This window comes from Trachurus trachurus (genome assembly GCF_905171665.1).
Source record: "Trachurus trachurus genome assembly, chromosome: 21".
NCBI classification, from domain to species: Eukaryota; Metazoa; Chordata; class Actinopteri; order Carangiformes; family Carangidae; genus Trachurus; species Trachurus trachurus.
In genome coordinates, this window is record NC_139899.1 from 22,724,867 (window position 1) to 22,752,628 (window position 27,762).

General features: G+C 39.9%; 1 protein-coding gene across 2 annotated transcripts; it reads left to right on the forward strand.

The window, feature by feature from the left end:
• Window positions 1–2,077: 2,077 nt before the first annotated feature.
• itga4 (integrin alpha 4) lies at window positions 2,078–27,199 on the forward strand. Of its 2 annotated transcripts, XR_014596300.1 has the most exons (30): window positions 2,078–2,467; window positions 3,584–3,784; window positions 4,303–4,421; window positions 5,265–5,362; window positions 7,216–7,348; window positions 7,769–7,836; window positions 8,209–8,341; window positions 9,770–9,855; window positions 10,056–10,118; window positions 10,316–10,456; window positions 10,630–10,738; window positions 12,306–12,400; window positions 13,244–13,334; window positions 13,432–13,477; window positions 13,586–13,740; window positions 14,288–14,442; window positions 14,541–14,693; window positions 15,784–15,860; window positions 17,471–17,612; window positions 17,722–17,823; window positions 19,706–19,782; window positions 19,990–20,079; window positions 20,468–20,555; window positions 22,316–22,423; window positions 24,589–24,714; window positions 25,107–25,232; window positions 25,390–25,488; window positions 25,749–25,868; window positions 26,433–26,619; window positions 26,679–27,199. XR_014596300.1 is itself a non-coding variant. In XM_083996279.1 (29 exons), the coding sequence occupies exons 2-29, from the start codon at window positions 3,597–3,599 to the stop codon at window positions 26,532–26,534; spliced, it is 3,090 nt and encodes a 1,029-aa protein (XP_083852405.1). In that variant the 5' UTR covers window positions 2,078–2,467; window positions 3,584–3,596; the 3' UTR covers window positions 26,535–27,199. The 2 variants fall into 2 exon arrangements, 1 of the variants encoding a protein (XP_083852405.1); XM_083996279.1 differs by having other exon boundaries at window positions 26,433–27,199.
• The last annotated feature ends 563 nt before the right edge of the window (window positions 27,200–27,762 follow it).

The following is a 27,762-nucleotide window of genomic DNA, read 5'->3' on the forward strand; positions in this document are numbered from 1 at the left end:
ATAACTTGCACCAACAATTAAAGGTAACAAACCTGGCTACTGCTAAAACTATAGGGATTATGGCGATGGGCCAATTTGCCAAAATGTTGAACTATCCCTTTAACACATTCACCATTGCAGCTTGGACACAGTTAATCAATTTGATTTCCACTGGCATCTCAAACTACCGCCCTCAAGCACATTGTTACACAATGGAATAAGAGGATCTATTGTATAAGCATTTTGCTATGTAGCCCACTATTATTGTTTCAATCTGTCAATGATTTAAAAGTAATAAATGCAATGATTTTTATAAGAGTGATGATGCAAAATGACAGTGGTCCATACTTAACGTCTCTCAAGTCTGTCCAAGCTTTTACTGTATGTTCAGATATCTCTTGGATGACTTGGGTGTTTTTATTTTCTGTGTCTTTGATGTTCTGTGCGTCGCTAACGATGGTCTGACCACCGCAGCCTTTCTTATACTTTGTGCCGCCACCAGTGTGACTTCAGATGACCGGCATTAAGGTGACCACATGACAGCTGTGACGTCACATGTCCTCATGACCTCCTAATTTATGATCCGGCAGCGATGTAACCGGATGTATGTGCTTGTAATAAACAATGCTTCCAAACAAGTAATCACTTAAGATATTGATTTGCCTTGATTTGCCTTTATGATTGGTTTTCAAAATAACAATTTTATTATTTTACAATTGGATACAGTGAAACAGTAATGTCTTATTGTCCTCTGCTCAGGGTGCAATGAAGTGGTAAATTAAGTTTTATTTTTTCAGTGTGAGCTCTAACAGATTGAATTCCTTTAATGTAACTGGTAGCACTAGCATTAGTTAAAGTCATCATGCATTGATACTTAATTTATAAACACTGTTTTAAATGTTTAACTCTTATCAATAAACTCATCTATTATGTGTTTAACAATTGTATTTTCATACTTGCAAATGATGGATTCAGCATTTATAAACCCTGTCATATAGAAACCAGTTATTTAGAAGATGTCAGTGGTTTTTGAAGTGTAAATAAATGATAAACAAACTTTTTAATTGTACATTTAGTGCTGCACTTTTATATAGCCTACAGTGATTAAGACATGTACTAATGGTTAATGTGTATGTTGATCTATGTTTTATGATTAATGAGTGTATAAATCGAGAGTTAAACATCTATAACTGTTTATAAGTGACAATAATTGGTACCTATGTAGGGAGAATGCGTTATAAATGATACATTAATATTGATTTTATCATTAAAGCAGAAGTAAGCAATCCGGTCGTTCTGGCTAACTTCCTGTCAGCCGATGGAGTTAGCAGTCCCCGCCCTCGTCCCTACGTCACCACATTCACGCGCATCCCTTGGCTACACACACAGAGAGGACCGCCCCTTTATGCCGTTCTCTCTCCTCATTGGATAAAGGTTGTAGGATACGAGGAAGTATACAAGAAGTTTTCTCCTCGGCTTACAGCAGAGCAGAGCGACTGCGAGACCCGTGTTTTGGACCAAACACTCTATGTAAGTGATTGCTGTCGGAAGATATAACTATTTAAGACTTATATTAACACAAACATTACACTTACTTCTGCTTTAATATTGATTTTTATCATTAACTATGCTTAATAGTTACTTTAAAGTGTCACCACTTTACAAAAACGGTAGAGAGGGGTCTGCTGAGACTTGATAATACGGGACCTATAGATGTTTGTGCCACACCTTACCCTACCCACTATTTATTTATATATTTATTTATTTGTGATGCTGCTGCTGCTTGTCTTGTTATGTAGTTGTTTGTGAAGCGGTGTGTGTGTGTGTCCTGTGGTCGTTGAGCGTGTCTCTTGTCTGTCTCCGTGCGCAGACAGTAAAATCAGATTACAGACATGAGCTCCATTCACACTCAAGTGATAACTGAAGAGGAAACACCCCGAACACACACACACACTCAGCCGCGTGCACACCTTCGCGCGCTTAGTTTGAGGCGGAGAGGAAACACACAGACACACATGTAGAGACACGCGCGCGCACACACACAAGGGGAGGGAGGTGCTCCGCGCGCTCTTCTCAGTTGACTGCATCTCAAACTCGATGAAAGTTTAGTTTCTTCTCCCGAGTTTCTTAGATTTTTTTTTATTTTTAAAGTTACGTCACTTGTCAAGTCACTCGGAGGATCCCAAAGCCTCGTGCGCTGCTGCCGCTGCCGCTCGCGATGATGGAAGAGCCGGTCCACGCGCATTATTAACCGTTAAACGGACCCAGAGGGGGAGCAACAGCAACAGGAGATATTTCAAGACCACCACCAACAAGTGACACCGGGACTGAAGAGGAGGAGGAGGTGGATTTATAACACGACTTTTTCTTCTGAGACAAAAAAAGAAAACCAAACTGCGGCTCTTTTGTTTCCGTGAGTCCGGTTCTGTGTCCACTCCACATCTGCCCGGTACCGACTGGATCAACAGCTGGATCTGCTGTCCTGACGGTACCGTTACGTTTACTCCCCTGGCTGCTGGCAAACCTCCTCCTAGAGAGTTTAGTCGGATAATAAGAAGTCATGAAAAGTTTCTCAAGTTAACATTTTCTTCTGTTTTCGTCCGTTTCTGTCCTGTTCAATAGTTAAAAAGTTTATTTTTAGTAGTCATTTGAAAGGCTGAAACATTGAATGATTAATCGAAATAATCAGTAAAATGAACAGATAATTAATAAATAATCTTTTATCTCACTATGTAAAAATGCTCAATATCCAGTAAACCTTTTTTTAGTAGACTTTGAAAAATACTTTCTTACCCTGCCCTACCCAAAAACTATGGGGGACAGTATTGTGACAGAGTGAATCTGTCTGGATTCATTTAAACGCATGTTGAGAATATTGACCTGAAACAAACACATAAATATGCACTAATTAGATACTTTTAGATTCAACTCTTTAGCTTTGTACCCTAAATTTCAACTTTTACTGATAATAATGTAATAATAATAACTCACTTTGTGTTACATCTATCATGCTCGGAAGTTATTCTAAAAGTCGGCACAAGACAATAAATGATTGATAATAATAATAAACAAATGGCAATTGATAAAATGTTTATCAAAGTTAAGTAGTTAAAGCAATACTGAAACATTTTTATGGTGTTATCTATGAATAGAGCATGGCCAACTGTTTCCACCCTAAGTTTAACCTAATTGGCTGCTGCTGATGTTAGCTTCATGTTGGTGTACCCATTTCAGTGTGGAGTCAAGTCTTTTCATCCAATGTTTGAAAGAAACTTTTTGGATTATTAAGAGTTATCACTATCGCTAAAAAAATAAATAAAATGCTTGCTGTTATCCCTTACATTAGGAGATTTATTCAAATACTTAACCAACAGTCTAAAATCCCAATAGAGACTCATCGATGACAAAGAAACTTGTCAAATACTCACATGTAAGGATATGGAACAACTAAACATTGGCCATTTTTGCGTGAACGGGACTGACATACAACTTCATGCACTGTCACAAATGTTGATGAGCAATTTTGGAGAAGTTGATGCTTCTTGTTCTTCCATTGGATCTACAGTTTTCAGTTTTTGATTTTTGTCTCTTTGTTGTCCCACAGTTTGACCTCCATCATGTTTCCCTCTGCGGCCACCCTCTGTGGGCGTCGCAGTCTCGTACCGGTCCTTGTTCTGGTCCTGGCTCTTCTCTGTTCTGCAGCTGGATACAATTTGGATCAAGACCACAGTCTGGACTTCAGGGGCTCGCCCTCCTCCATGTTTGGATACTCAGTGTTGATGCATCGCCACGGAAATCATAACTGGTGTGGATATTTACTGTTTCATCTGATAACGATCTGTAATTGATCCAACGTTGATCTCTAGTTCTTCCACCACTGATCCTCCTCCCTGTTTGATCAGCAAGGAATAGATTTTTGGATCTTTTTTAATCCACTTTTTGATCCTTTGATATGAATACTACATCTCTTGTTTCCTTGGATGGCAGGAAATGCTCCATAACATCTTAAAGTTGACATGGTAGCCTCTAAAACAGGGGCAGTTGAACATATATAATAGCAATAATGTATAATATGATGTTATCATAATGGTGTAATGGAGTATTATGGGTGTTTATAGTGTCGTTGTTGAGCCTCCTCATGATTTTTGACCTTGAAAACCCTGTGCATGTGTGTGCATGCTAATTATGCTGTTTTTGTTTGTGACAGACGCTCTTTGAGGCTTCAACACACAGATCCCATTCAGACGCTGAACAGACAGACAGATCCTCTAACTCACTCTCTGTCTAACACACATCTCTCCTCTCCTCTCCTCTCCCCTTCAGGTTGGTGGTTGGAGCTCCAGTAGAAAACTCAACCTCCAATCCGTCGATCCAGTCGCCAGGAGCTGTTTATCGCTGCAACATCAGCGCTGTGTCCCGACGCTGCCACCGGATGTCCGCTGGTGTGTTTCAATTCAAACGCTGTGTTTTCTGTATAATAATTTCTTTAGCATCTATGGTGTTCAATCAAGGTTCATTTATTGTCATTCAACTTCATGTTGCATATGACAGCATGAAATTTGTTCTCACGAAAGTACAACAGATAAAAAGATAAAAAGTAAACAGATCTTAAAACAGGCAGAATCTAAAAAAGAGGACAATCTAAGAACAGACACATAACAAATACATTCACTTAAAATGGCAAGAGGTCAGTGCAAGATAAGTCAAAAACTAATGTCCACAAGATGACAGCGGATAGCAGCAGAGCTATAAAGTGCATGCAGGATGTGAAGTGCAGCTTATATGTGATGTCATGATCATTATAAATAACTTTAGTTCTCTGTGGGGGAAAAAAACCGCCACCTCCTCACTGCCATTTATTTAATGGAGCTAAAGGTTGTCTGACAAAAAGGTCAGTTCTTATCTGTCATTGGAGATGTGTGGTTTTGGGGAAACAGTGTTAAAATGACAACATAGATAGACAGATGGATAAACAGTTAACAACCACGCAGTCCTAAAGATGAAAGATGATTTGACTGTTGCTGAAGTACTTTGTCTTTTCTTGATCTTAGGGGATTTTATAAAGCGATGTGTCCACACACCACAAACGCTTTTGAGTTCGTTGGAAACAGTGTTGTTGTTGGTGGTGGTGGTCTGACAACGACTAAGTTCTTCCTATGAGCTGTATCCACGGAAGCTGTCTGCCATGTATCACTATCAGCTGGTCACTGAACAACCTGCGAGAGCTGCATCTGTGAAACTTTGCAAACAATTGAAATAATTTCTGTGTTTGTGTGTGTGTGCAGATGTGCCGTACTGTGGGAAGACATGTGAACCAGAGAGTGATCACCAGTGGCTGGGAGTCAGTCTGTCCAGGCAGCCTGGAGACAATGGAGGTGTCATGGTAAGACACACACACACACGCAAACCTCCAGATGAGTAAAAGTGTGACAGACAGACAGAGAGAGAGATTATGATTGAATCGGTTCGTCCATCGGTCCATCTGTCCCGTTCTCCTGAACTTGATAGCTCAGTGAGACCATAAAGGAATTTCCTCTTGGCACAAACATTCACTTGGACTCAAGAAGGACGACCTGACCTGGTGGTCAAAGGTCACTGTGGCTTTTTGGGGAATTCATCCTGCTCCTTTTTTTAAAACATTTTGTTGACATTGACAAGCAGCTAGTCTGTGTCACATCACTGTCAAGAAGAGCTTCCTTATTTTTGTTCTAATGAAGATACACAGAGTGGGTGTGTGGGTGGCCAGTGCTCCAATAATGGTTTGAAATCGAGTGCCGATAAGACATTTTATACAATCGTTAATGCAAAACTCAGGCTCGCATAGTGTTAGATGACTTTCAGACAACTGTCAGTTCATCCTGTTGTTGCTTGTGGTTCTGCAGGTTGAACAGCTGTGTTTTTTTTACTTGCAAAGTTTGATAGATAGATAGATAGATAGATAGGTAGGTAGGTAGGTAGGTAGGTAGGTAGGTAGGTAGGTAGGTAGGTAGGTAGGTAGGTAGGTAGGTAGGTAGGTAGGTAGGTAGGTAGGTAGGTAGGTAGGTAGGTAGATAGATAGATAGATAGTACTTTATTAATCCCCTATTGCACTTATTTACAGTAACTAACCACAAGTGTGATTCATAGTTTCCTTTGACTTGATGTCTGAGATCTAGATGTTAACTGTGACTTATGATAATTTGCCTAATGTTACCACTAATAATAATAATAACTTCAATTTATATAGCGCTTTTCAAGAAACCCAGTGTCGCATTTCAGTGAAAAATAAATAAATGAATAAAGGCGAGAACTAAATGATTAATTTGGAAAGGCCATGGAGAAAAGGTGAGTCTTGAGGGCTGATGTGAAAATGTCGAGGGTTGGGGCATCTCTGGTCCCGTTGATGCCTCAGTGGGTCATGACTCTTATAGAAACACAGACCTCTTAACCTCAAACGGGGTTATCATGTTCTCCATCAGTAGAGCAGCATAAAAACAACACCAGTCCTTAAATGTCAGTCGACCATAGGAAGAGAAAATACCAGAAGCTTCATGCATCGATGCAGTAGCTACTAATGTGCCCAAAAATGGTTTTATTGTCCTTCATACCAAAAAACAAAACAAGAAAAACAAGAATAAATCTTTAATGTGAATTTATAAATAGGCCAAAGAAGACAAACCTGTGAGAGAACTGAGATGTTTTCTTCCTTCTTACTCACATGTTACAACTCAGTGACACTTATATATATATTTCACACTGTCAATACTGTTCCCGCCTTGTGTGATAAACGTATTATTGAAGTCTTCATATAACAGAGAGTTTATGTTTTACAGCCCAAAAGGCAAAAAGCCTGAGATGTTTAAGATTTCCATCTCTGAGAAGGAGGCCTGGCGCTTTTTAATTTAGTGATTGTCTGCAGCTCCAACTCCAGCCTCCTCGGTGTGATTGTCTCTAATACTCAGTGAGTGAGAAATTACTGCAGGGGTAAAATAAATAGACAACAGGGCGGATGTTCAACACACACACACACACACACACACACACACACACACACACACACACACACACACACACACACACACACACACACACACACACACTCCCTCACACAGAGAGTCTGTGTCATGGGAACAACGACAGTCTGCTGCTAACTTGTGATTGTGTTATTGACAGTAATGAGTTCATGTCACATGTTGTTTGTGTGTGTGTGTGTGTGTGTGTGTGTGTGTGTGTGTGTGTGTGTGTGTGTGTGTTCAGGCATGTGCACACCGCTGGAAGAACGTCTTCTACTCAAAGAAAGACAGTCAGAACCACAAACTGCCTGTGGGAATCTGCTACCACTACGGCAACGACCTGAGTTACCGCCGACCCCTAATCCCCTGTTATGCAGGTACACACACACACACACACACACACACATACACACACACACACACACACAGTACAATAAATATGATTTAATATTATATATCTACCGTGTTGTTCTTGCTGCTGTTGACACTGAAGCTATGAACGTGTAAACAGCTGCTAGTTCTCTGTTGCTTCATCACCACTTCACTTTAGGAAACCCCCTCAACATTGTCACGTGACTCACTGTTATTATTATATAAAATATTATATTATATTACACCTTGTTAACTATTCAGTCCCTGGAGAATGCAAAAATAGTCCTCACTTTTTTTTTTTTTTTACATCTGTGGGAAAGTAGCAGCTGTTGAGCTGCAGGAGGAAATCATTTTGGGTTTATCTTTGTATTTGTTTGTTCACCTTCACCTCTCAACATATCTGTTTGCCTGTCTGTCTGTTGCAGACCACCAGCGGAAGTTCGGTGAGGATTACGGCTCATGTCAGGCCGGTATTTCCAATTTCCAGACAGAGGTCAGTAACACAAAAGCAACAAATCTCTTTAAAAGCCTGTCTTGTTCCCTGTTTGTGTTGTCACCGCTGCCTAATTTATAGCTCCAGAAGTCGTGTATTATGTTTTTTAACGGTTGGACCCTTCAGAAGACACGTGCACTTTCCTTGTTCCCCCTAATGTTGTCAAAACAAAGTGTGGAAATTCATTTTGACCACTGTAGAGAAAAGAGAACAAGACCTGTCAGTTTCCTGCGTCTAAAATTAAGCAACATGTGACAAAAAAACTTGAGTGTGTGATGTGTTGGACACAATGTCACAGTGATAAAAAGCTTAAGTAGAGATGTGAGGCTCGTTGTGGTGATGGAGACTCTGAAATCTGCCTTTGTCTCTTAGGATCTGATGATCATGGGGGCCCCGGGGACGTCGTACTGGATGGGCTCAATCCTGGTTTACGACCCGGCCAAAAAAATGATGTCAGTGTACATTGAGGATGACAAGGGATCAGTCACTTTCGGAAGCTACCTTGGTAAATGACACACCTACTATTTCTACTACTATACTACTGTGTCCTTTTTTTTTTTTACTGGTACTGCAAAATACTGTGTAGTTACCAACCCTCGCACCACAATGCAGCCAAAACTTATGTATTAAAAAAATGCTGTGGTTGCAACTGGATGGATGGATGGTGGGAAGTATTGATACAGCTCAGCTCCACAAACCGTAGCAACGTTGGTTTTTCCCTTCACTTCACTTGACCGTATTTTCAACCAGAGCCTATATATATATAGTATATATATGAGTCATGGTGCAAGGAGAGGATAGAAATGAGAACAGAAAGAACAGGGTCTTTCTTACTGTGCAATGTGCATGAGTTAGCCTACTTATCTCAGTTTCAATCGAAACCTCTGGCTTTATGGGAAGTCATTTTTAAAACAGCTGCAGCTGAGCCGCTTCTAAAGCTAAAATATAAATAAATAAATATTAATAACAGGGTTCCTATGCAAGTATGGAAAGTATGGAATTTGATTTTATACTTTTTGAATTGCAATTTTGAAATGTCAAATGTGTAGGAACCCTGTAATAAGTTAATCCATCCATCCATTTTGTACTGCTTATACATATATAGATTAATGAACAGAGCAGAAACCTTGCCTATAAACTGATATAGTATGAAGCTTCAACTTGTCAGTGTTTGTTCCAAGGAGCAGGAAACTGAGCAGAGGTGTGATGTTCTCATGCTCAACAACACGTTTGAGACTTTCTGCCTCCGCTGAAAAAAACATTTGGCGGCACGTCTGAAACTGTTGCCTCAAAATCAGATACAGCAACAGCACATGAAGCTGCATGGTAGTTTAAAGCTTTAACCGTGTGTGTGTGTGTGTGTGTGTGTGTGTGTGTGAGAGAAACCAAAGTTTGGGTTTCATGAAAGCTGTGGTTGTGTTGTGCTACTTTCCCTCATAACCACATCGCCTTCATTTCCTGGAAACTTAACCTAACCATATCTACCTCACATCAAACCCCTTAACCCATTAACAAACCAAGTTAGCCACACTTTAGCAGTTTCCAGTTGGATGTACAGTACTAGAGTGAAACCTGTGTATTCTGTTCTCACACTTTGCAGCCACCATAATGCAATTTTTTTTAATTTGATTGATTCATTTTGGGTTACATTCACTTATGTGCTCAAAGCTGATTCACTTTCTTGCTGTTTCATGTTTGTGTGTAAGCAGTGTTTCATGTCTGTGCAGTAAATAAAAAGCTACTATTAGCAGCAGGTTAGCTTGGCTCTGTTGAAGGGTGGAATTTCACCTTATGTGTTAGATCCTGTTTGTTTATTCATACATTTATTCTTAAATATAAGAATGAGAAAGCCTATTTTTTGTGAGGAGCTATGGTCACGATTATAATACATATACACTGCATAAGTCTGACGATGCATCTCTCTGTTGATCAGGTTACTCTGTTGGAGCCGGTCACTTCATGAGTCCTGAAACTACGGAGGTGGTGGGTGGAGCTCCACAGTACAACCAGAGAGGGAAGGTGAGACCTGTTCACCTGTCTGACTGTTTACTAACCGGACTTAAAGTGCACTCTGACTTGCAGACAGTTTTTGCAATTTCCAGATTCCTTACTTGTGATAAAAGCTGTTATTGAGTTTGTTGTGATATCGTGTGTTATGTAATTGTTATACTTGAGCTCCGTGTCTGTCTGTGTGTGTGTGTGTGTGTGTGTCTGTTCAGGTCTTCATCTTCACAGTGGTCGAGAAGTTGTTGCATGTCGTCTCTGAAGTGTCTGGAAAAGAGGTAAGAAACCACTTAGTGTTTGCTGTAAATAACACATATTATATTTATACAGTACGGTATTTATTATTTATCTCATTGTAATGAGTCAGATTCCTAGTCTACATATACTTGGAAAATAAGTCTGATTCTGATTGTTTCCGCCATTCAAAACAGTGCAATACTTAGCCTTTAATGTGTGTGTGTGTGTCTGTGTGTAGCTGGGATCTTACTTCGGCTCCAGTCTGTGCGCGGTGGATCTGAATGCAGATGGTCTGTCAGATCTGTTGGTGGGCGCTCCCATGACAACAGGCGTTACCAGGGAGGAGGGACGGGTTCATGTGTACATCAACCAGGGCCAGGTGAGTGGTACCAGTGGGCCGGCAACACCAGGGCTGTGAAACCTTAAAAGCAGCTGAGCAGACTGTGCAGCTGCTGCCATTAAAGCCGCTCAACATCTGTGATTATTCCCACATGTGACATGTCAACAACGTTTCCTCTGGCGTTCTCTCTGAAAACTTCACTCTTGTCTCAGGCGAGGATGTTGGAGGCGGAGTTTCAGCTGACTGGCAGCGATGCCTATGCTTCCCGCTTTGGAGAGACCATTGCTGACTTGGGAGACCTGGACGACGACGGTTACCATGGTAGCAATCACACCTGCACAGCCCGACCTTATCAGCTTTTTTAATTTAGTGCAACTAATAGTAGGTCTCCAGACTGCCCCTATGGAGACATTTTGCCCCCAAATTTTGAGACAGTGCAAGTAAATTTGTAATCTTCTTGCGCATGTGCAACCAGTAAATTTGCAAAAATATACAGTATATGTATATATATTGTAACAAAGACTCTGGAATCGGTCATTACAGAGGATCATCAATGAAAAGGAAATGTGAATATTTGCTTTGCAAGTCGATTTACGCCCCTAAATCTTCTACTTGCGCTCCTAAAATTTTAAGTTTGGAGGCAAACTCTGCTCCTAGTAAAAAAAACCAGTTCTGAATAATCTATAACTACTGCCGATACCACTTGCCAATACCTGCTATTGCTTCTGCTAACTGATTGTTGCTGCTGCTAAAACCATAGAAGATATGAATAATACTAAAACTCCCATAATACTTGCATGACTGCTGCTGCACTGAACAACTGAAAACAGATACCCAGGCAGTACAACCCACTCAGGACCGACAGTAACTGCCACTTTATGATAAACAAGTAACTGTGACTACCCGTCGCCCTCACATAACGAGACCCCTCAGTCTGTGTGTGTGTGTGTGGTGTGAGGGGTGGAGGGTGGAGGGTGTTATTAAGTCCATTAAAGCTGTAATGACAAACTCTTGTCACTGTTTAACCGAAGCCTGAACCTACCCTCTAATCTGCCACGGCTAGATAAAGGCCTGTGTGTGTGTGCGTATGTTCCAGTAGCTCGCCCCTTTGAAAAAAACTAAAATTTACTTTCAGACCTTCACATCTTCAAAGGCTTTTGGGTTAAATATTAAAGGACAATTCCGGTGTTTTCCTGGCGTTATGTACTTATCCTGAGCACTTTCATCCTGCTGAACATTTTCCAACAGGGTGGAGACACAGTTTTAGGAGCACATGGTCTTTAAACCATCAGGTCATTAGATTTTATAATTAACTTGTTGATTTTTTATTTTTTATTTTATTGCACTCACTTTACTGCACTAAATTTGTCCTTAGATATAAAATACATATGAAACTAATTACATTCTCATCAGCTTTAGATGTATTTTATTTTTGGTGCTAAGATGCTAAATTAAGATGCTGACAATGGTAAATGTTGAACTCTTAACATTAGTGTGACTAATGTGTTAAAGTGCAAAACAGAGCTGCTTTACAGGTCTTGAAAAGTAAAGAAGCGAATTAGTAGAAAGAAAAAAATTAGCAGCATCTCCGGAAGCATGCTTATGTGCTTTCTTTCCACAAGTTAGATGAGAAGCTTGATAACACTTTGATGTCTGCATGCAAACCATGAAACCACAGCCATGAGATGGTTATCTTAATTTACCATAAAGACTGCAAATATAAACAATCAGGCCTTTTAGATCTGGTCATGAATGCAAGTAAAAAAAAAAAAAAGAAGTAGCATGTTAACGAAAGAAGGAAGTCAGTTTGTATGTTAAAGGTTGAGGTGAGGTCGACGGGTTGCTCAAGAGTCCTCACTGATATAGAAACCTGCGTCTGTGTTTGTAGATGTGGCGATCGGTGCACCACAGGAAGACGACCTGAAAGGAGCCGTGTACATCTATAATGGCAGGAAGGAAGGCATCTCACCAACTCCATCTCAGGTACACACACTGACACTGACACTGAAGACATGTACATGACAGTAATATGAGTAATACAAGGCTACTTGTATCTAAACATAATGATAATAACAACATCATTTTAAGATTGAAGCAGTTTATAACAACTTATTTCCGTTTCTTTCATTCAGTTCTAATTTAGGACAAAGAAAAGCCACAAACCTATGAAATGTTTACTAAATCAGTGTTTACATGGACTTCAGTATCCCGGTTAAAAGCAATATCTCGTTAATTATCATATTCGGGATACTGCGTTTACATTCACACAGAAACCCAGTTATTAATTTACATGATGAACACCAGTCTCCCCGTTTCTGTGATGTTTATTTAACACAAAACGTGGCAATTTTGAAATCTGCTCTCGTGGGTTTGGCGCTGTTAAACATAGATCGTGTCGCAAATAAATATGGCTCCTTCATCTTCTATTTAGCAACGGGGGGAGAGCGACAACGGATGTCCTCACCTCTGAGCGCTGTCTGCCTGTCACTGTCACCGTGTGGTACGAGGGAGAGGTGGATGAAAATACGCAGCTGTGAACGATGATACAGGATCGTGTTAGTGGAGTTTATGGATTATGAATGGAGGGAAAACTTTCAGGGCATCTTTAGTCAAGGCGTTTACATGCCCCGTTTTCTTTTGGAGTTCTCCGGGTAGCAAAACCGGGATACTGGCCTATCCGAATACTCAAAAACCTGATCATAACTGCGATACTCAAATCCTTGTAAATGCACTGTGATTGAGTGATTAATCTGTTAAAATGCGCTTTAATATCTTCCACCAGTTGTTCAGACATTTCCAACATGGTGTACATGTGTGTGTTTTCAGAGAATTACTGGATCCACCTTGGGTCATAACCTCAAGATGTTCGGCCAGTCACTGAGCTCTGGCATTGACATCGACGATAACGGCTACCAAGGTAACCCCATCTCACATACCTACTACTTCCTGTGCCCACATTGTGTATCTCTGCACACACAGCAGCTGTTTTAAACTCTCTCTCTCTCTCTCTACAGATGTTGCAGTTGGAGCATTCCTCTCCGACTCGGCCGTGGTTCTCAGGTAAAATGATGCTAAAAGCTTAAAAACAAATGTTTGTTTCCTTCCAGTCCAGTCACGATGCTGTACAGTGATAACTTTTTTTAACACGTCTTGTCATGTTCACTGCAGGACACGTCCAGTGATTCAGGTGAAGGCGTTTCTGTCTCTGCCTGAGCAGATCGACCAGCGACTGGCGCTGTGTGAGGAACACAAGACGCCGACCGTCTGCCTCAACGTCACCGTCTGCTTCAGTGTCAAGTCCAGGCGGTACACAGGAGCCATAGGTACGGTCACCTGTTGAGTATGAGACTGATCTCACACCTGCTCATAAGCGTGCATGCTTTTCCCTCTGATATTTAAACCAACACTAAGGAACTTTTCAACCTTCATAAAATATTTTCATAACTTTTGTGATGATACATCGACTTACAACAAGTTGAATGACACCTCTGTCGTGGTCTGAGGGGGTCTGTATCGCCTTCACTGGCACTAAGCAGCTTTGAGGAGCATGGTAGGAACCCTGCTCTCACTTTACTTTCACTTTCACTTTTGCGAGTCACAACAAGGAGGGAACAGGCAAAACGGCACTTTAGCAATGGATTATGTTTGTGTTTTCACTTTGAAATGATCCACTGGAAACAGAAACTTAGTTTGGACGTCTTCTGTCAATTTTAATGCAGGATATTTACAGGGCTTCACGCTAGTGTTCATGGGAAATGGAGTCTTCCTTCAGGCAAAACACTACCGCTTTGGTCCACAGGCGCCGCCAAACTCAACCAAAACTGAAAGTTCTTTAGTACTGCTTTAAATTTTTCACTCTCTCTATTTCAGAGCTTCAATATAATTTGACCTCCGACCTTCTCCATAAACCATCCTTCCCCCATCGCTTCTACTTCCATGGCAACGGGTCGTCCAATAGCACAAAGGGGCGTGTGAGAGCGCGACAAGGCCATCTCACTTGTACAACACACGTGGCTTATCAAAGGGTAACATATAAAGAAACACACACAAAAAAAACATACAACAATTAAATAGATTTGATACAGGTCAGATAACAATATGTACCTTTTTCTTCCTTCTACAGAAAGACGTGAGGGACATTTTTACCCCGGTCCAGTTTGAGGTTTCCTACGGTCTTAGAGAAACAAAATCACACAGAACGTCGCCCAAATCCTTCCCTCCGTTAAAACCCATCCTGCAGCAGAGAGGCGGACACCAGAACGTCATCACGAACCAGGTACCCACTCTTTAAACAATTATCTAGATGAAACACGTGGACATATTATGAATGGCAATATTTTTTAACAATAAGTGAAGCAAACACTGGCCAATGTGCTCAACATGATTGTGATTTGTTATTGCGTTAACATAGATAGAAACACTCCTCAGACTGCTTTCTCTTTGCGTACTGTACATCACTGAAGAACCAGTGAAAGAAAAGTGTTGTAATGCTGTAAAAGTGTAATTAGTTCTTTGATTTGATTTGGATTTGGATTTTATTTAGGGACAATGTGCACTTAACATTAATCATTAAAAAAAACGAAAAGATGGGTGCACCAGATTTAACACAGAGCTAATTTCCGCCTGTAGTCCATAAAACATAAAGTACACACAATGTTTTGTACATTCACACTCATCACATAATATACACTATCCTACTGTATATATTTATAAATATATAAGAAATCTACTAATTACATGTGCAAATAGCATAAAAAAAGCACTGAAGATTAATATAGTAATTGAAATATGTATCATAGTTTTAATGTGACATAAATTATACAAAGTGCCTCAATTAACAATTAAACAATTAACACAAAAAAAGAACAAACAAACAAAAAGAAAATAAAATCTCACTAGATTTAACTTTTACTTTTTAATTTATATTAATATATACAACTACAAGTGGGAAACAGTATCTGTCAGTTTCCTGTCAAAGCAGCCTCGTTGTGAAACCTGTCTGTCCATCACCAGGCCAATCTGTGTTAAAGGGAAGGAAACAGCTAATCTGATGTCAGCTCCGCCACACACACACACACACACACACACACACACATGATGACTTCCTGCTATTCCAGATGTGTTTACAGCTGCAACACATTAACCAACATCGGTCCACTCATCCCGCGTCCACACACCAACGTCCCACTGGCTCATGAAAAACAGAGCGGAGCAAGTTAACATGTAGGAATTTACAGCTGGAGTTAGTCATGAGGGCGATGTTAATCATCTGGTAATCATCCGTCTGGGGGTCAAAGGTCACCGACTACTCCCCCTCTTCTTCATTAGTATCTTCCTCTCCTCACCTCTTTCTCTCTCTCTTTCAGACTTGGTTTGCTCGTTCCTGTTCTCTGGTAAACTGTTCAACCAACATGCAGCTGTCGGCTCAACTAGTGCTGCCACAGTAAGAGCACACACACACACACACACACACACACACAGTAGGGAGTTGTGAATCACAAAGAAATAGTCACAGAGAGAGAGAGAGAGAGAGAGACTGTCTGAAACAACAGCAATTTTGTTTTCTTAATGATTCAGTCTCTAAGTTATAATAGTTGGGTTCACATGGAGCCAAATATTCAGATTAGAATCGGTTTAGATGTTCAAAACCAAAACCGACTGGAAATGCTGCATATAAACAGCTCAATCAGAATAAACAAGCCCAAAACAGAGGTGGAATAAACCTTTTCTTCAACCGAAAGAAGTGAAAGTTGTGTCATGTAAACGGTGAAACTGAATGTCGTCTGGTTACGTTCTTTCTGCTCCGTGTCGACGTATAAATGCGTAGTGACGTTTCTTCACTTGCAAATGCTTGAATGAAAGTGTCAAAACAATGAACAACTACTGCACGGATCAGACCATAGATCTCCATCTTTGATTAGTTGCAGGATGTTTTGATCTTTAGAGTTCTCAACAAGCCTGAAAATCGGCTCACTGGCATTTATAGCTGGACATGACCAAAAGAAAGAGGAAAAATGACCCGAGTCATTTCTATATAATTTCGACAGGCCCGTTACACTCGGCACGTGTCACGTGGCTGTAAAACATCCGCTCTGAATAAATGCAGTGGCTCATGTAAACATCCGATTGGATTAGATCATATCACATGGAAACAGCGTTGTAAACAATGAGTCTTTCGGGTTACGAAAGACTCATTGGGAATGAATGCAGTCAAAACGAGGAAAAAGTGTTCATGTTAACCCACCTAGTGATGATGATGATGACCTTTATTAAACCGTGTTTTAGTGTAAAAATAACATAGAGGCTGTTCCGATCAGATGATGCTAATTAGCTTCTGGCTAATTCAGGAGTATTCATTCAGCACAACATCTGTCAGCAGCAGCAGCGCTTTTATCTTGGTTCTGCTTGGACCTGCAGTTGTTTTGTTCTTCTGTAATACGGCAGTAACATGATACTGATATATCAATATATAAATTGGGTCGACTGTTTGACACTGTTTTGCAAATATATGCTTATTCAGTTTTCTTGGCCAACGTGAGATGAGAAGACTGATACCACTCGTGTCTGTGTTGCTTGTACAGAGGATGTGGTTTAGCCTACAGTAACTTGGTATAAACAATGTAAACGTAGGAAACAGCTGTTTTCACCCTTCACAAACCTGTAGATATTTCTTTTTAACATTTCATTTCCATGTCTCGGTCCAACAGATATAATATAATTTGTTAACTTGTTCTTGCTAGACTAACCATGCAGCGTAATAATTGAACATACAGAGATTAGAATTATATCAATATACTTGTGTTTATTCCATAATATCTCAGAGTACTAATCACTATCTCAGATTTTCAGATTTCACTGTATTGTCATTTTTATGTAAGTGCATAAACACGACATACTGTGCAGCGACTCAAAAACAGTTTAAGAGAAACAGAGCAGCAATAAAAATAAGTCAAATTGTCAAAAATATGTACTAGTAAGTGGTTAAATCCACATCTATGTTTAAATATTGGCTGTGACTGGAACAGTGCTGATGTTGCTGTTTCCTCTCCTCAGTCAGCAGCAGTACTTCGCTCTCGGCTCCGGACAGACAATCACATTAAAAACCTCGCTGCTGAATTCTGGAGACAACGCCTTCTTGCCGCGTCTGACGCTGCGGTTCCCAAACAACATCCACTACATCAAAGTGCTGCAGAATGTGAGTTGAACAGAACGATCATCGGGGTTTCGAGCGCAAAAGTCTCTGACATACATATATTAAAATGTGATTTAATCTATAAATGTCGATGCCGTCGATCCGTGTGCAGGAGGACAACGTCGTCAGCTGTGACGTCACCGAGGAAGTCAACAGCACAATGGTGACTGTCGACTGCGGCGTCACCAGCCTCGTCCTCCCGGCCCGCAACCAGGTGAGCATCAGTCAGTCACACGTTGGGTGAAGATGTTGTATGACAAGACCAATCAGCCGTGTTCGCTGCTCTGTCAGCCTGCACTCATGGACGGTTGTGCTTTGAGCTAAATGCTAATGTCAGCATGGTAATAGAAGACATAAGACTTTCTATTGATCTCATGAGCGGGAAATTCACTTGCAACGGTAGCAAAGAAGTACAGGATACGTAAAGAAAATATAAAGAAATAATTCACTATGTACAAAAATATATATAAAAAACAAAGGGTAAAACTTTATAATATATACACACTATTAAGCATTAGTTAAGCATTAATAAATACTGAATTCTTCATTTATAATGCATGAATACTCATAAGTATGTAGTTTATAAATACAGTTAGTGCTTATCAATGATGAGTAAAACATTTTTAACTGTTTATACTGTAAACTACATACTAATGAGTATTCATGTGTTATAAATGATGAATTCAGTATTGATTAATGCTTAACTGATTCTCAATAATGTGTACTTATTATAAAGTCTAGTATTATAAAGTGTTACCAAACAAACATACTGTTACGTAAGAAAATAGTATAGTATATGCTACTGTCTATATACACATGTTGTTTGGCCGGAGATACTGCACAGTGTGGGTGGACATGAAAAACATGTAAATGTACTGTACTTATATTTACTACGCTTGTATGAATGAGCAAGGTAAAAAGAATGATCATCTACATTAATGATTTGGGAGCTGTGAGTGTTTGTACAAGATTTTCTCTTGAATCCCTTGGTCATCTCCTGAACCACGGCACTAATGGTTGGTTAGCACTGGACCTCAGCTCAGTCTTAGATCAATCTGTCTTTAGGTCAAGAGTGACTGTACTTTCTGTTCTCCAGCTTTTGTCTCATCAGCAGATACTTGCTGTATTTCCTTTGTCTCGTTTTTTTTTATTTTTATCGTGAATATTGTGAAAGACGCTGTTGAAATGTCTGAGTTTCCCCAGAATTGTACACTCTGCACATTCACCACGCTATGAGATAATAACAGAACGTTACGAGACGGAGTTATTTTAGAGGTAAATTCATGCAAAACCGCTGATGCGTATTCCCGTCGAGGGCAGTTTTTCGGCAACCAGTCTCTGCATTTGCATAACGTTCCGTTATTATCTCATAGCGTGGTAAATGTGCAGGTCAGAACTTGTCACCAGAGCGTTGTGGAGTTGTTGGATTGTGTATTTGATGAGTTTGATGAGACCAAGAAATCCCATTAGCCTCCGTAGTGTAGCTCTGAGCAGCTCACGTCTCTGCTCCGCCGTTCTAAAAATAGCTTGCACCGACAATTAAAGGTAACGAACCTACTCCTAAGACTATACAGTAGGGATTATGGCAATGGGCCAATTTGCCAAAATGTTGAACTATCCCTTTAACAATAGGGCTGGGTTTAAAAATTCAATTTTCCGATTCATATTGATCTTCATTTGAAAGATTCGATATCGATTCATGAAATCCTTAGATCGATCTTTTGATATGCCATTGCCGTCGCACGGTTTACTTCTGGAGTGGGTCATGTTAAATACATTTGCATTAATGTAACTGCATTTCAGTCAGTTTAATGTAAAAATTAATATTTTTAATAATCCACCAGGTTAAAGAGTTACATCTTTGTACATCAGTTTTGCAACATCAGTTTTGTGAAAATCTCTTTCATAACCAAGCAAATTGGTATTAAAACTGAAATATCTCTACAGTAAATGAATCAATATCGACTTGTAGTGTAGTGATACCCAGCCCTAATTAACAAGAATGCAACAGTTAATAAAACAGACAATAAAAAATAGACTTGAGTTGAGAGTGAAGGAGTGAAGCAGTGATCACAGACATTTCCTGTTTCTTATAGATGAATATCAGCTTCCTGTTGGATGTGAACCACAACAGCACACCTGCCAACATCAGCATCCACGTCAACACCAGCAGGTAAAGGACACACACAACCTGGCTATCACAGGCTTTTCATCCATAGTGTCACATTATTGATCCAGTTTAGTTAAGCAGCAGACTGATTATTACAAAACATTACATTAACATGAGCTCTCCAAAGTGGCACAGTAAGTTCTGTAAGTTTAAGATTACATGTTTACACGTTAGTTATGTATTAATGTGTTTAATCCGTTTTCTGTTCAGCGACAATTACGAGAGAGTGGAGTATCTCCATGACAACGCCCTCAGTCTCCTCCTTCCTCTTAAATATGGCGTCAACATCAACATCCATGGGTGAGCACACCTTACTATTGCTCTAATAATTATGACAATAAAAACAATTGAACTATAAATAATAACAATAATCCATGTATTAAAACAAATATAGCTTGTGCATTTTCATTCTGTAATAAAATATTATTATTTGTTTATTATTAGTATTTAAAAAAACATCCAATCCACTCCTTATTTATATTGCACATTTCCAAAACATAAAAGTTTACCAAAGTGCTGCACAGTGATTTACATACAGGACGTAGAGCACAAAATGGTTAAGAAAAACGTAATGAGAATTAAAAGTAAAGATACAAAATAATTTAAAAATGAATAGATAGGAACATTAGACATGTTTGACACGATCTAGATGCTAAAACTGTAACTTTGACTCTCTATCTCTCTTCAGTTTTGTGACTCCAACCTCTTTTGTGTTTGGAGATGAAGACCTGACTCCAGTGGACTGCTACAGTGAAAGATTCAACTACACATACAAGGTAAACATCCGTCAAGGTTCCCACACGTCCTGGAAAACCTGGAAAATTGTTGACCAACTTTCGAGTCCTGGAAAACACATGGAAAATGTGAAAAATTATCAAATGTCCTGGAAAAGCTTGAATTGTCCTGGAAAATTATTTATCACATCCTGCTGCATCAGCTACCAGAGCTCTATTTGACTTTTTCACCACCAAGGATTTATTTTCCAAAGAAGAGACTAGTGAGAAAACTAGAGAGTTGATAGTGTTGCCAATATTGGACCCGGAGCGCGAGGGTTTTCTCTCCCGCAGTCTGACAGAGAGAGGAGCAGCAGAGAGGTGTGGGCGTAGATTAAAAACAAAAACAACATGTTTGCATTGTTCTATGATAAATTTGTCATAATTTCTAAGCAGCATGTAAGAGATTATTTCATAAGTTAGAGCCACAGACTGCACATCTTTAAATCAGACATCTGGGAGAGAGAATAGACATAGAAACAAAGTGGCTAAATGTAAACTTCTCCAAAGCATGAATGGGATGGTGGATGAAGTATTAGTGTGTGGCGTAAAAACTAATGTCTGTCAGACTGTAGCAGCGGAAAATGTCCTGGAAAAGAGTGGGAACCCTGGTCAGTGTGTGCACGAGGAGTTTCTCCAGGTGTGTTTGGACAGAGCACCAACTTCTACATTTACATTTACATTTACAGTTAGTCGTTTGGTAGACGCTGTCATCCAAAGCAGCTTACAAGTGAGTAACATCAGTGACCAGGGAGTGACCTGGGTGTGCTCCCCGGTCACTCCCAGGTCAGCAGGTCACTCCTTTGCTGTTAATAACAACCTGACAAGATCCTGCCTCCACTGAGTTCTCTGTTTTTCTTAAAACCTCCGAGGGCGACGGGAGGGGCCTCCGAGGTCTCTTGAACTCCTTTAAGTTTTTGCCTCTAGTTCAACCTGAGCTGGAGAGGGGAGTTATTTACTTGTTTTAATCGGCCACCGCCCCTTGTGTCAGCACGGCCGACCACAGAAGCTGCAACAATAATCTTTCATAAATCCACTCAACAATCGGAAATGGGATTGTGGTAACAGAGAGCCTTGTTATTTATATATAATTTCACCTTTGTTTTTGCTGCTGCTGTTGTTTTCTTTTCTTTTTTTTGTCATCCTCCTTTTTGTTTTAATTTATTTATTCAGGATAGCCCCTTGAGATGAATCATCTCATTTTCGAGGGGTCCTTCCACAAAATGATACAAATAATACAAAGGGGGAAAAAAAGAAATACAGTGAAACGCATTACAGGATTTATACATATACACACAGACACAGACAAGGCTCTCCTAACACCAGCTAATCCACAGACAGCCAATTCTCAATTTAGTAATCAATTTAGTGATATCCATGCTTACAAATCGGAAAAAAGAGAGTCACAAAAATGTCGGTTTATACCATAAATATTTAAGATGCAACAAAAATATGAACGAGAAAACGAATCAGAAACAAGAACAAGGAGTTATATTGCGCATGTATACCACGATTATACTGTATATATTTACTTACATAACTATGGATTTGTATTTATGATTTAGATTTTGTTAAAATAAAATTAAAAAAAGTTTTCTTCAGTATAAAGATGATTGAGTGCGCTGCAAATAATTCGGCTTTTACTTTGAAATTTTACCACCTACAGTCTGACAAAGCGTACCTGTAAATATGCAATATTATATTGCCTGTTTCTATCTGATTTCTGGCTTTTACAGTATATGTGTTGTTCTGTTTGTCTGCAGGTTTTAAACTCTGGTCCCAGCAAGTCAGTAGATACCGTGGTCGACATTGCGCTACCGAAGATGCTCGTTCCGTACCCACACCGGCTGCTGCAGGTGGTCGACGTGCAGGTACGTGAACCAACCAACAGCGATGCAGGAGTGTGAGAAGAAGCAGAAACAACACGGACGGTATAAAACCTGTCGGCGGTGTCTGTGGAGGTTTTTTCACAGGTTTCTGAAGATAGATTTCAAATGTGGGTGTTTGTGTTTACCACTTGCCGCCTCCCTTCTCAGTTACAGGGGCCAGAGAAATGTAGTTTAGGGAGGTGTGAGCATGAGGTGACAGCTGAGTGTTATACTGTAGGTAGACGCCTCTAACTAAATCCCTCCTTTAAAGTTTGAATATCATCTTCATGGTACAGTGGTTCTCCGCTCAGGCTCACGTTAGAGGAAATAACTTAACCAACTGAAACCTGAAGTTGTTGTAGAACAAAATGTACTCACGTTCTATGTGTCTACAGAAACGCTGGGGGATTTTTCCATTTACATATTGTAGATTTTTTTGCCACAGCATCTAGTGGCCATGAGAGGAACAGCTTCTCTAAAAGGTCGTTGAACTCCAGGCGGAGGGAATCGACAGTAGACAGACGGTACAGGAGATAGAAACAGGTTCAGGTAAATAGAAATAATACATATATTATATGCATCACTTACTATACATATTAAAATTATATATAACAATAAAATTAAAACAATAAATTGATGGATTGATGGATTTTGGGGGGGAAATGGTATACATAAAGGATTTTTTATTTCCTTTTGTTAAATGCTGCTGTCACGAACGAATTTCCCCTCGGGGATGAAATAAAGTATAATCTAATCTAAATAAATCAAAAATAGTCCTTATGGGTTTTTAAATTATAGACAATACAGGTTCATATAAATAACACCAAAATAAGTGACGTCTAATTTATCTGTATAACTAAAGGAAGGTTTCCATATGGCATAAAATGTTTGAGTACATCCTCTTGTAGAATAGCGAATCTTTGGTAACCCTTTAATTTACAGGCCATTAACTGCATCATAATGTCTAGAAATAGACTAGAAGTAACGGTCAATTTCAGTGTGTGAATGTGTGTGTGAATGGGTGAATGTGATGTACTGTAAAGCGCTTTGGGTATCGTTCAGGTATAGTAAAGCGCTATATAAATACAGACCATTTACCATTTACCATTCATAGTGTTGTCGAGAAATATATAATGAAGTAACGGTCAATTGCAAGGACTTGGTGGAGAAAAATTCTGGCCTCTCCCAAACAAGCATGAAAAGCATCTTTATGAAAAACATGACATTGCTCTGAAATTGGCCGTTATTTTTAGGCGACTTCTTGACATTATCACGTAATTAACGGCCTGTAAATTAAAGGGTTACCCGAATCTTCTCTAATACCAAACGGTGTAGAAGGTCATTGATCAACATCTTCAATCAATCAATCAACCAATCAATCAATCAATCAATCAATCAATCAATCAATCAATCAATCAATCAATCAATCAATCAATCAATCAATCAATCAATCAATCAATTTGTTTATTTCGGGCATGTCAATTTAAATCATCATCATCACACTTCATCTTAGTTCAAATACCCAATACGGTAACACTTTATTTTAAGGGGTCCTTGTTCCTGTGTATCTACCTAATTAATTACAGTGTAATTACCTATGTAACCGTATGTAATAACATGTACTTACATTGTAAATACATAGTGTATTTTGGGGTACTTACAGGTCCTTGTTACACTTGTAATAAGAAATGCCAAAGTGGCCTCTCTCTTTGCACAAGCATTTCTTATTACAAGTGTAACAAGGACCTGTAAGTACACCAAAATACACTATGTATTTACAATGTAAGTACATGTTATTAAATACGGTTACATAGGTAATTACACTGTAATTAATTAGGTAGATACACAGGAACAAGGACCCCTTAAAATAAAGTGTTACCGAATAAAATCTTTTCATAATCAGATCATATCATAATCTTTTTCTTTTGTTTTTTGCTTTTTTACATTTTGATATAACATTCTTTTACTTAAAGGTTGGGGGGAGTTTCTCCTTCCACTGAAAGATTATTAATGACATAGCTATGAGCTAAGTTTTTAGTAATCGTAGAAGTGGTGGTTGAGGGGTAGTAGAGGTAGAAACGGTCGTAGTAGTAGTAGTAATAAACATCAGTGTTAGAACAGTGTGTGTTTAATGTTAATATGTTTTTATTCTGTGTGTGTGTGTGCAGACGTCTCATGGTGTGTGTTCGATCAGCGGTGAGACGGTTTCAGTCAACGACGACTGTGACGTCCCCGATGCTTCCTTCATCAAACAACTCATCTTCTTCTTCTCCTCCACCTCCTCCCGCAGAATGGTACACACAACCACACAAACACACACACACAAACACAGTCACACACATGAACATACACACTAAACTAAATCTAAACTTACTTCTTCACACAGAGTACAGTAGTAAATCCATCTCTATTTTCATTACATTACGCAATGTTCCCCTGAAATGTTCACTGCCGGTTAAACCATCATGCACTGAACCTGAAAGTCCCAGAGAGCATTGCTGCAGGAAACCAGCCAATCAGAGAGCAGCTTTAAATTCTGTGACCATGCACCAGGTCTTATATTATAGCATTTAATGCAGGTGTTGAGAAACGTCCATTCACCAACCTCATCGTGTCAGTAGGTTCACATTTCTGGTGCCCACTGTACAGAGTTGTTAAGATATTTTCATTCTGCATGTGTGCGCAGTTTTGTGGCCGCGGTGATAAGCTGTGTGAGCGGCTGGTGTGTCGTCTTGGCAACCTGGAGGCGGGGAGAGACGCCACCATCCAACTGGAGACCAGACTAAACCCTGCTGTACTACTGCAAGCTCCGGTAACACACACACACACACGAAAAATACACTTAAGCAACAGTGTGAAGTGTAAACGGATTCTCAATCAGTTTGTGTTAAGTGTATTTGATGAAACAGAACTATTATTTAAACATTTAATGATCAGGACGTACGTGTGTGTGTGTTTGTGTGTCTCAGGGTCGTCACAGCATCATGATGTTGGAGAGCGCAGCGATGATATCGTCCCCCAGAGACGATCCTCACACCATACTCCTCCAGAAACAACCTCTAGCACAGGTACAGTCACTTTAGAGTGCATGCAAGAACAGTTTTGGGGTAACTTGATGCTCTTTTTTTTTTTTTTTTTTTTTTTTAAACTCTGCTACCTTAAAGGGATAGTTCAACTTTTTTTTTTTACTATTGCCATAATTGTTGGTGCAAGAGACAAATCAAAGTCTTATGGGAGTTGGAAGTGACCTCAGTGACATTTGCTGTACTGTATGTTCTATGTGTGAGAAATAATCCTATTTATATTTTATACTGTGTTGCCTTTCCAGGTGGTTGTTGAAGCTCATTTTACCCAGAAACCTTCAACGTTAGTGAAAACCTTCATCATCGTCAGCAGTTTAGTTGTGGGTCTTCTGATCCTCTCCGCTCTCATCTGGTGTCTCTGGATGGTAAATTATTATTATTGTTATTTAACACAAACAACTCTGTTACTCACCGTCCTACATGAACACATGACAGTTGACTGTGCACTATTACACTGTTCATTTTGCTTTTGAAATAATATCACGTGTCACACTTTTACTCATGAACTACAGGTCTTGTACTTTAGTAGTAAACTGCAGTATTTTGCTATTTAAAGTGTTGACAAGCTGCAGTATATAAAAATATAACGGCACTGATTAACTGCACTATGTTGCAAGAGTATTATACTGATAAACTGCTGTGTATGGCAAAATATTTGTACTTATACACCTACTACAACTACTGTATATCACAATAAAATGAATAATTTAAGTATATCCCAATGTAATACTGTATATATTGACAGTAATCTACAGAAAAACCATAATATAATGCAATATGATACAGCAAAACTGCTTTATGTCACAAGACAATGGTACTTACAAACAGCAGCATATCACAATTTAATGTGACTGTAGTATATCCCAATGTTACTGTTGTCATGGTGACACCAGCTTCCTGTTTTCACCGTGTCTCCGTCCGTCTCTCAGGCCGGTTTCTTCAAGAGGGACCTCAAGAAGAAGGAGGAGGAGTTCAGGAGACACAGCTGGGACTACGTTCCTAAGAGCAGCGACAGGGAAAGCTTCTCCTAACCGACCGTCGCCTCGACCTTTGACCTCTGACCACGACACGGCGGCGGCGGCGTCCACATTGTTGTGAGTACGCAGCAAAAGTTTTGTGTTGTGCTGACGGACGGACGGACGGACGCGCGATGAAATCTGTCCAGGCGGCGTCAGAGGTTTGGAGTCGGACGACGGACCTGTAGTGTGGGTGTGGAGGCGGAGGACGTTTGACGACATGTGAACGCCTCCTGGACGCCGCACCTGACTTGACTGTGAGCTTTTTAAATTATTATACCTGATGTGCCTTCACACAAAGAGCCGAGAGACTGTGAGACGCGTAAGAGACTGCAGCGACCGACGGACAGACGGACGGATGGAGGATTTATTTTTATTTTTATTTTTAATAAAGGGAAGTGAATCAATCATGAATCTATCATATCTGGACCAAGTGGAAAGTCTCAGCTTCCTGGGATCATGACGCTGTTGCTGACAGATTGACGGCTCTTTTTTTTTTTCTTGACTCTTCTAAGATGAAACAAACCAAAGGTAGAGAGAGACCTTCAGTCTCAGGGGGGGCGGGTGGAAACCTGGCCTCTGATTGGCTCGTAACTCTCTGGAAGAAACTTCATCTTTGTCTGTACATCACCTTCTTACATCTTTGACCAACACTTTATGCACTGGAGACACACAAAGACCAGACTGAAGTGCTGGTGGCAGCGCACGACTTTGAGTGGATGCTGCTTTTAGCCCTTTTGTCTGTTTGTTTTTACATCCGCAGCAAAAATGTGGCAAAGTGGATTCACCCATGTGGTCCAAGTTCAAAGTACAAGGAGAGGTTTGTATTTAACCCTCTTCTGTGGGAGGATGAACTGCTCCAGTGAAGAGGGGCAGCAGACCGTTCACCTTTCGCCTTAAATCATCATCGTTGAGACAGGTCGTGCTTGTTTTTCAGCTTGTAGAGTTTTTTATTCCACTTTTTTTTTTAAAGATTAGATGAAGAGCAATAATGAGACCAAAAACAGAGCAGGGAAGATAGACAAGTTCAGAGAGCGAAGGTTGATTTTCACTCACTGGATAGAGGGATAGATACAAAAAACAAAACACTGCGTGGTGAAGAGCTGGTGGGTGATGACAGATATATGTTGGTGTCAGGGCCGAGGAGGATGTGAGTGAAGGAGCAGAGTGGAGGTGAAGAAGCAATAAAAAACCAGGTTTAAACGTCCAGATGTTGATCCACGAGGCTGTGAGAGTCCAGGTA

What these genes read in the sequence shown, in the direction of transcription:
- itga4 (XM_083996279.1), top strand. Translation starts at nt 3,597, where the DNA reads ATGTTTCCCTCTGCGGCCACCCTCTGTGGGCGTCGCAGTCTCGTACCG. An exon ending in CACTTTCGGAAGCTACCTTG is followed by an intron (nt 8,342 to 9,769) that starts GTAAATGACACA and finishes TCTGTTGATCAG; the next exon opens with GTTACTCTGTTGGAGCCGGT. An exon ending in TGCAGGTGGTCGACGTGCAG is followed by an intron (nt 22,424 to 24,588) that starts GTACGTGAACCA and finishes GTGTGTGTGCAG; the next exon opens with ACGTCTCATGGTGTGTGTTC.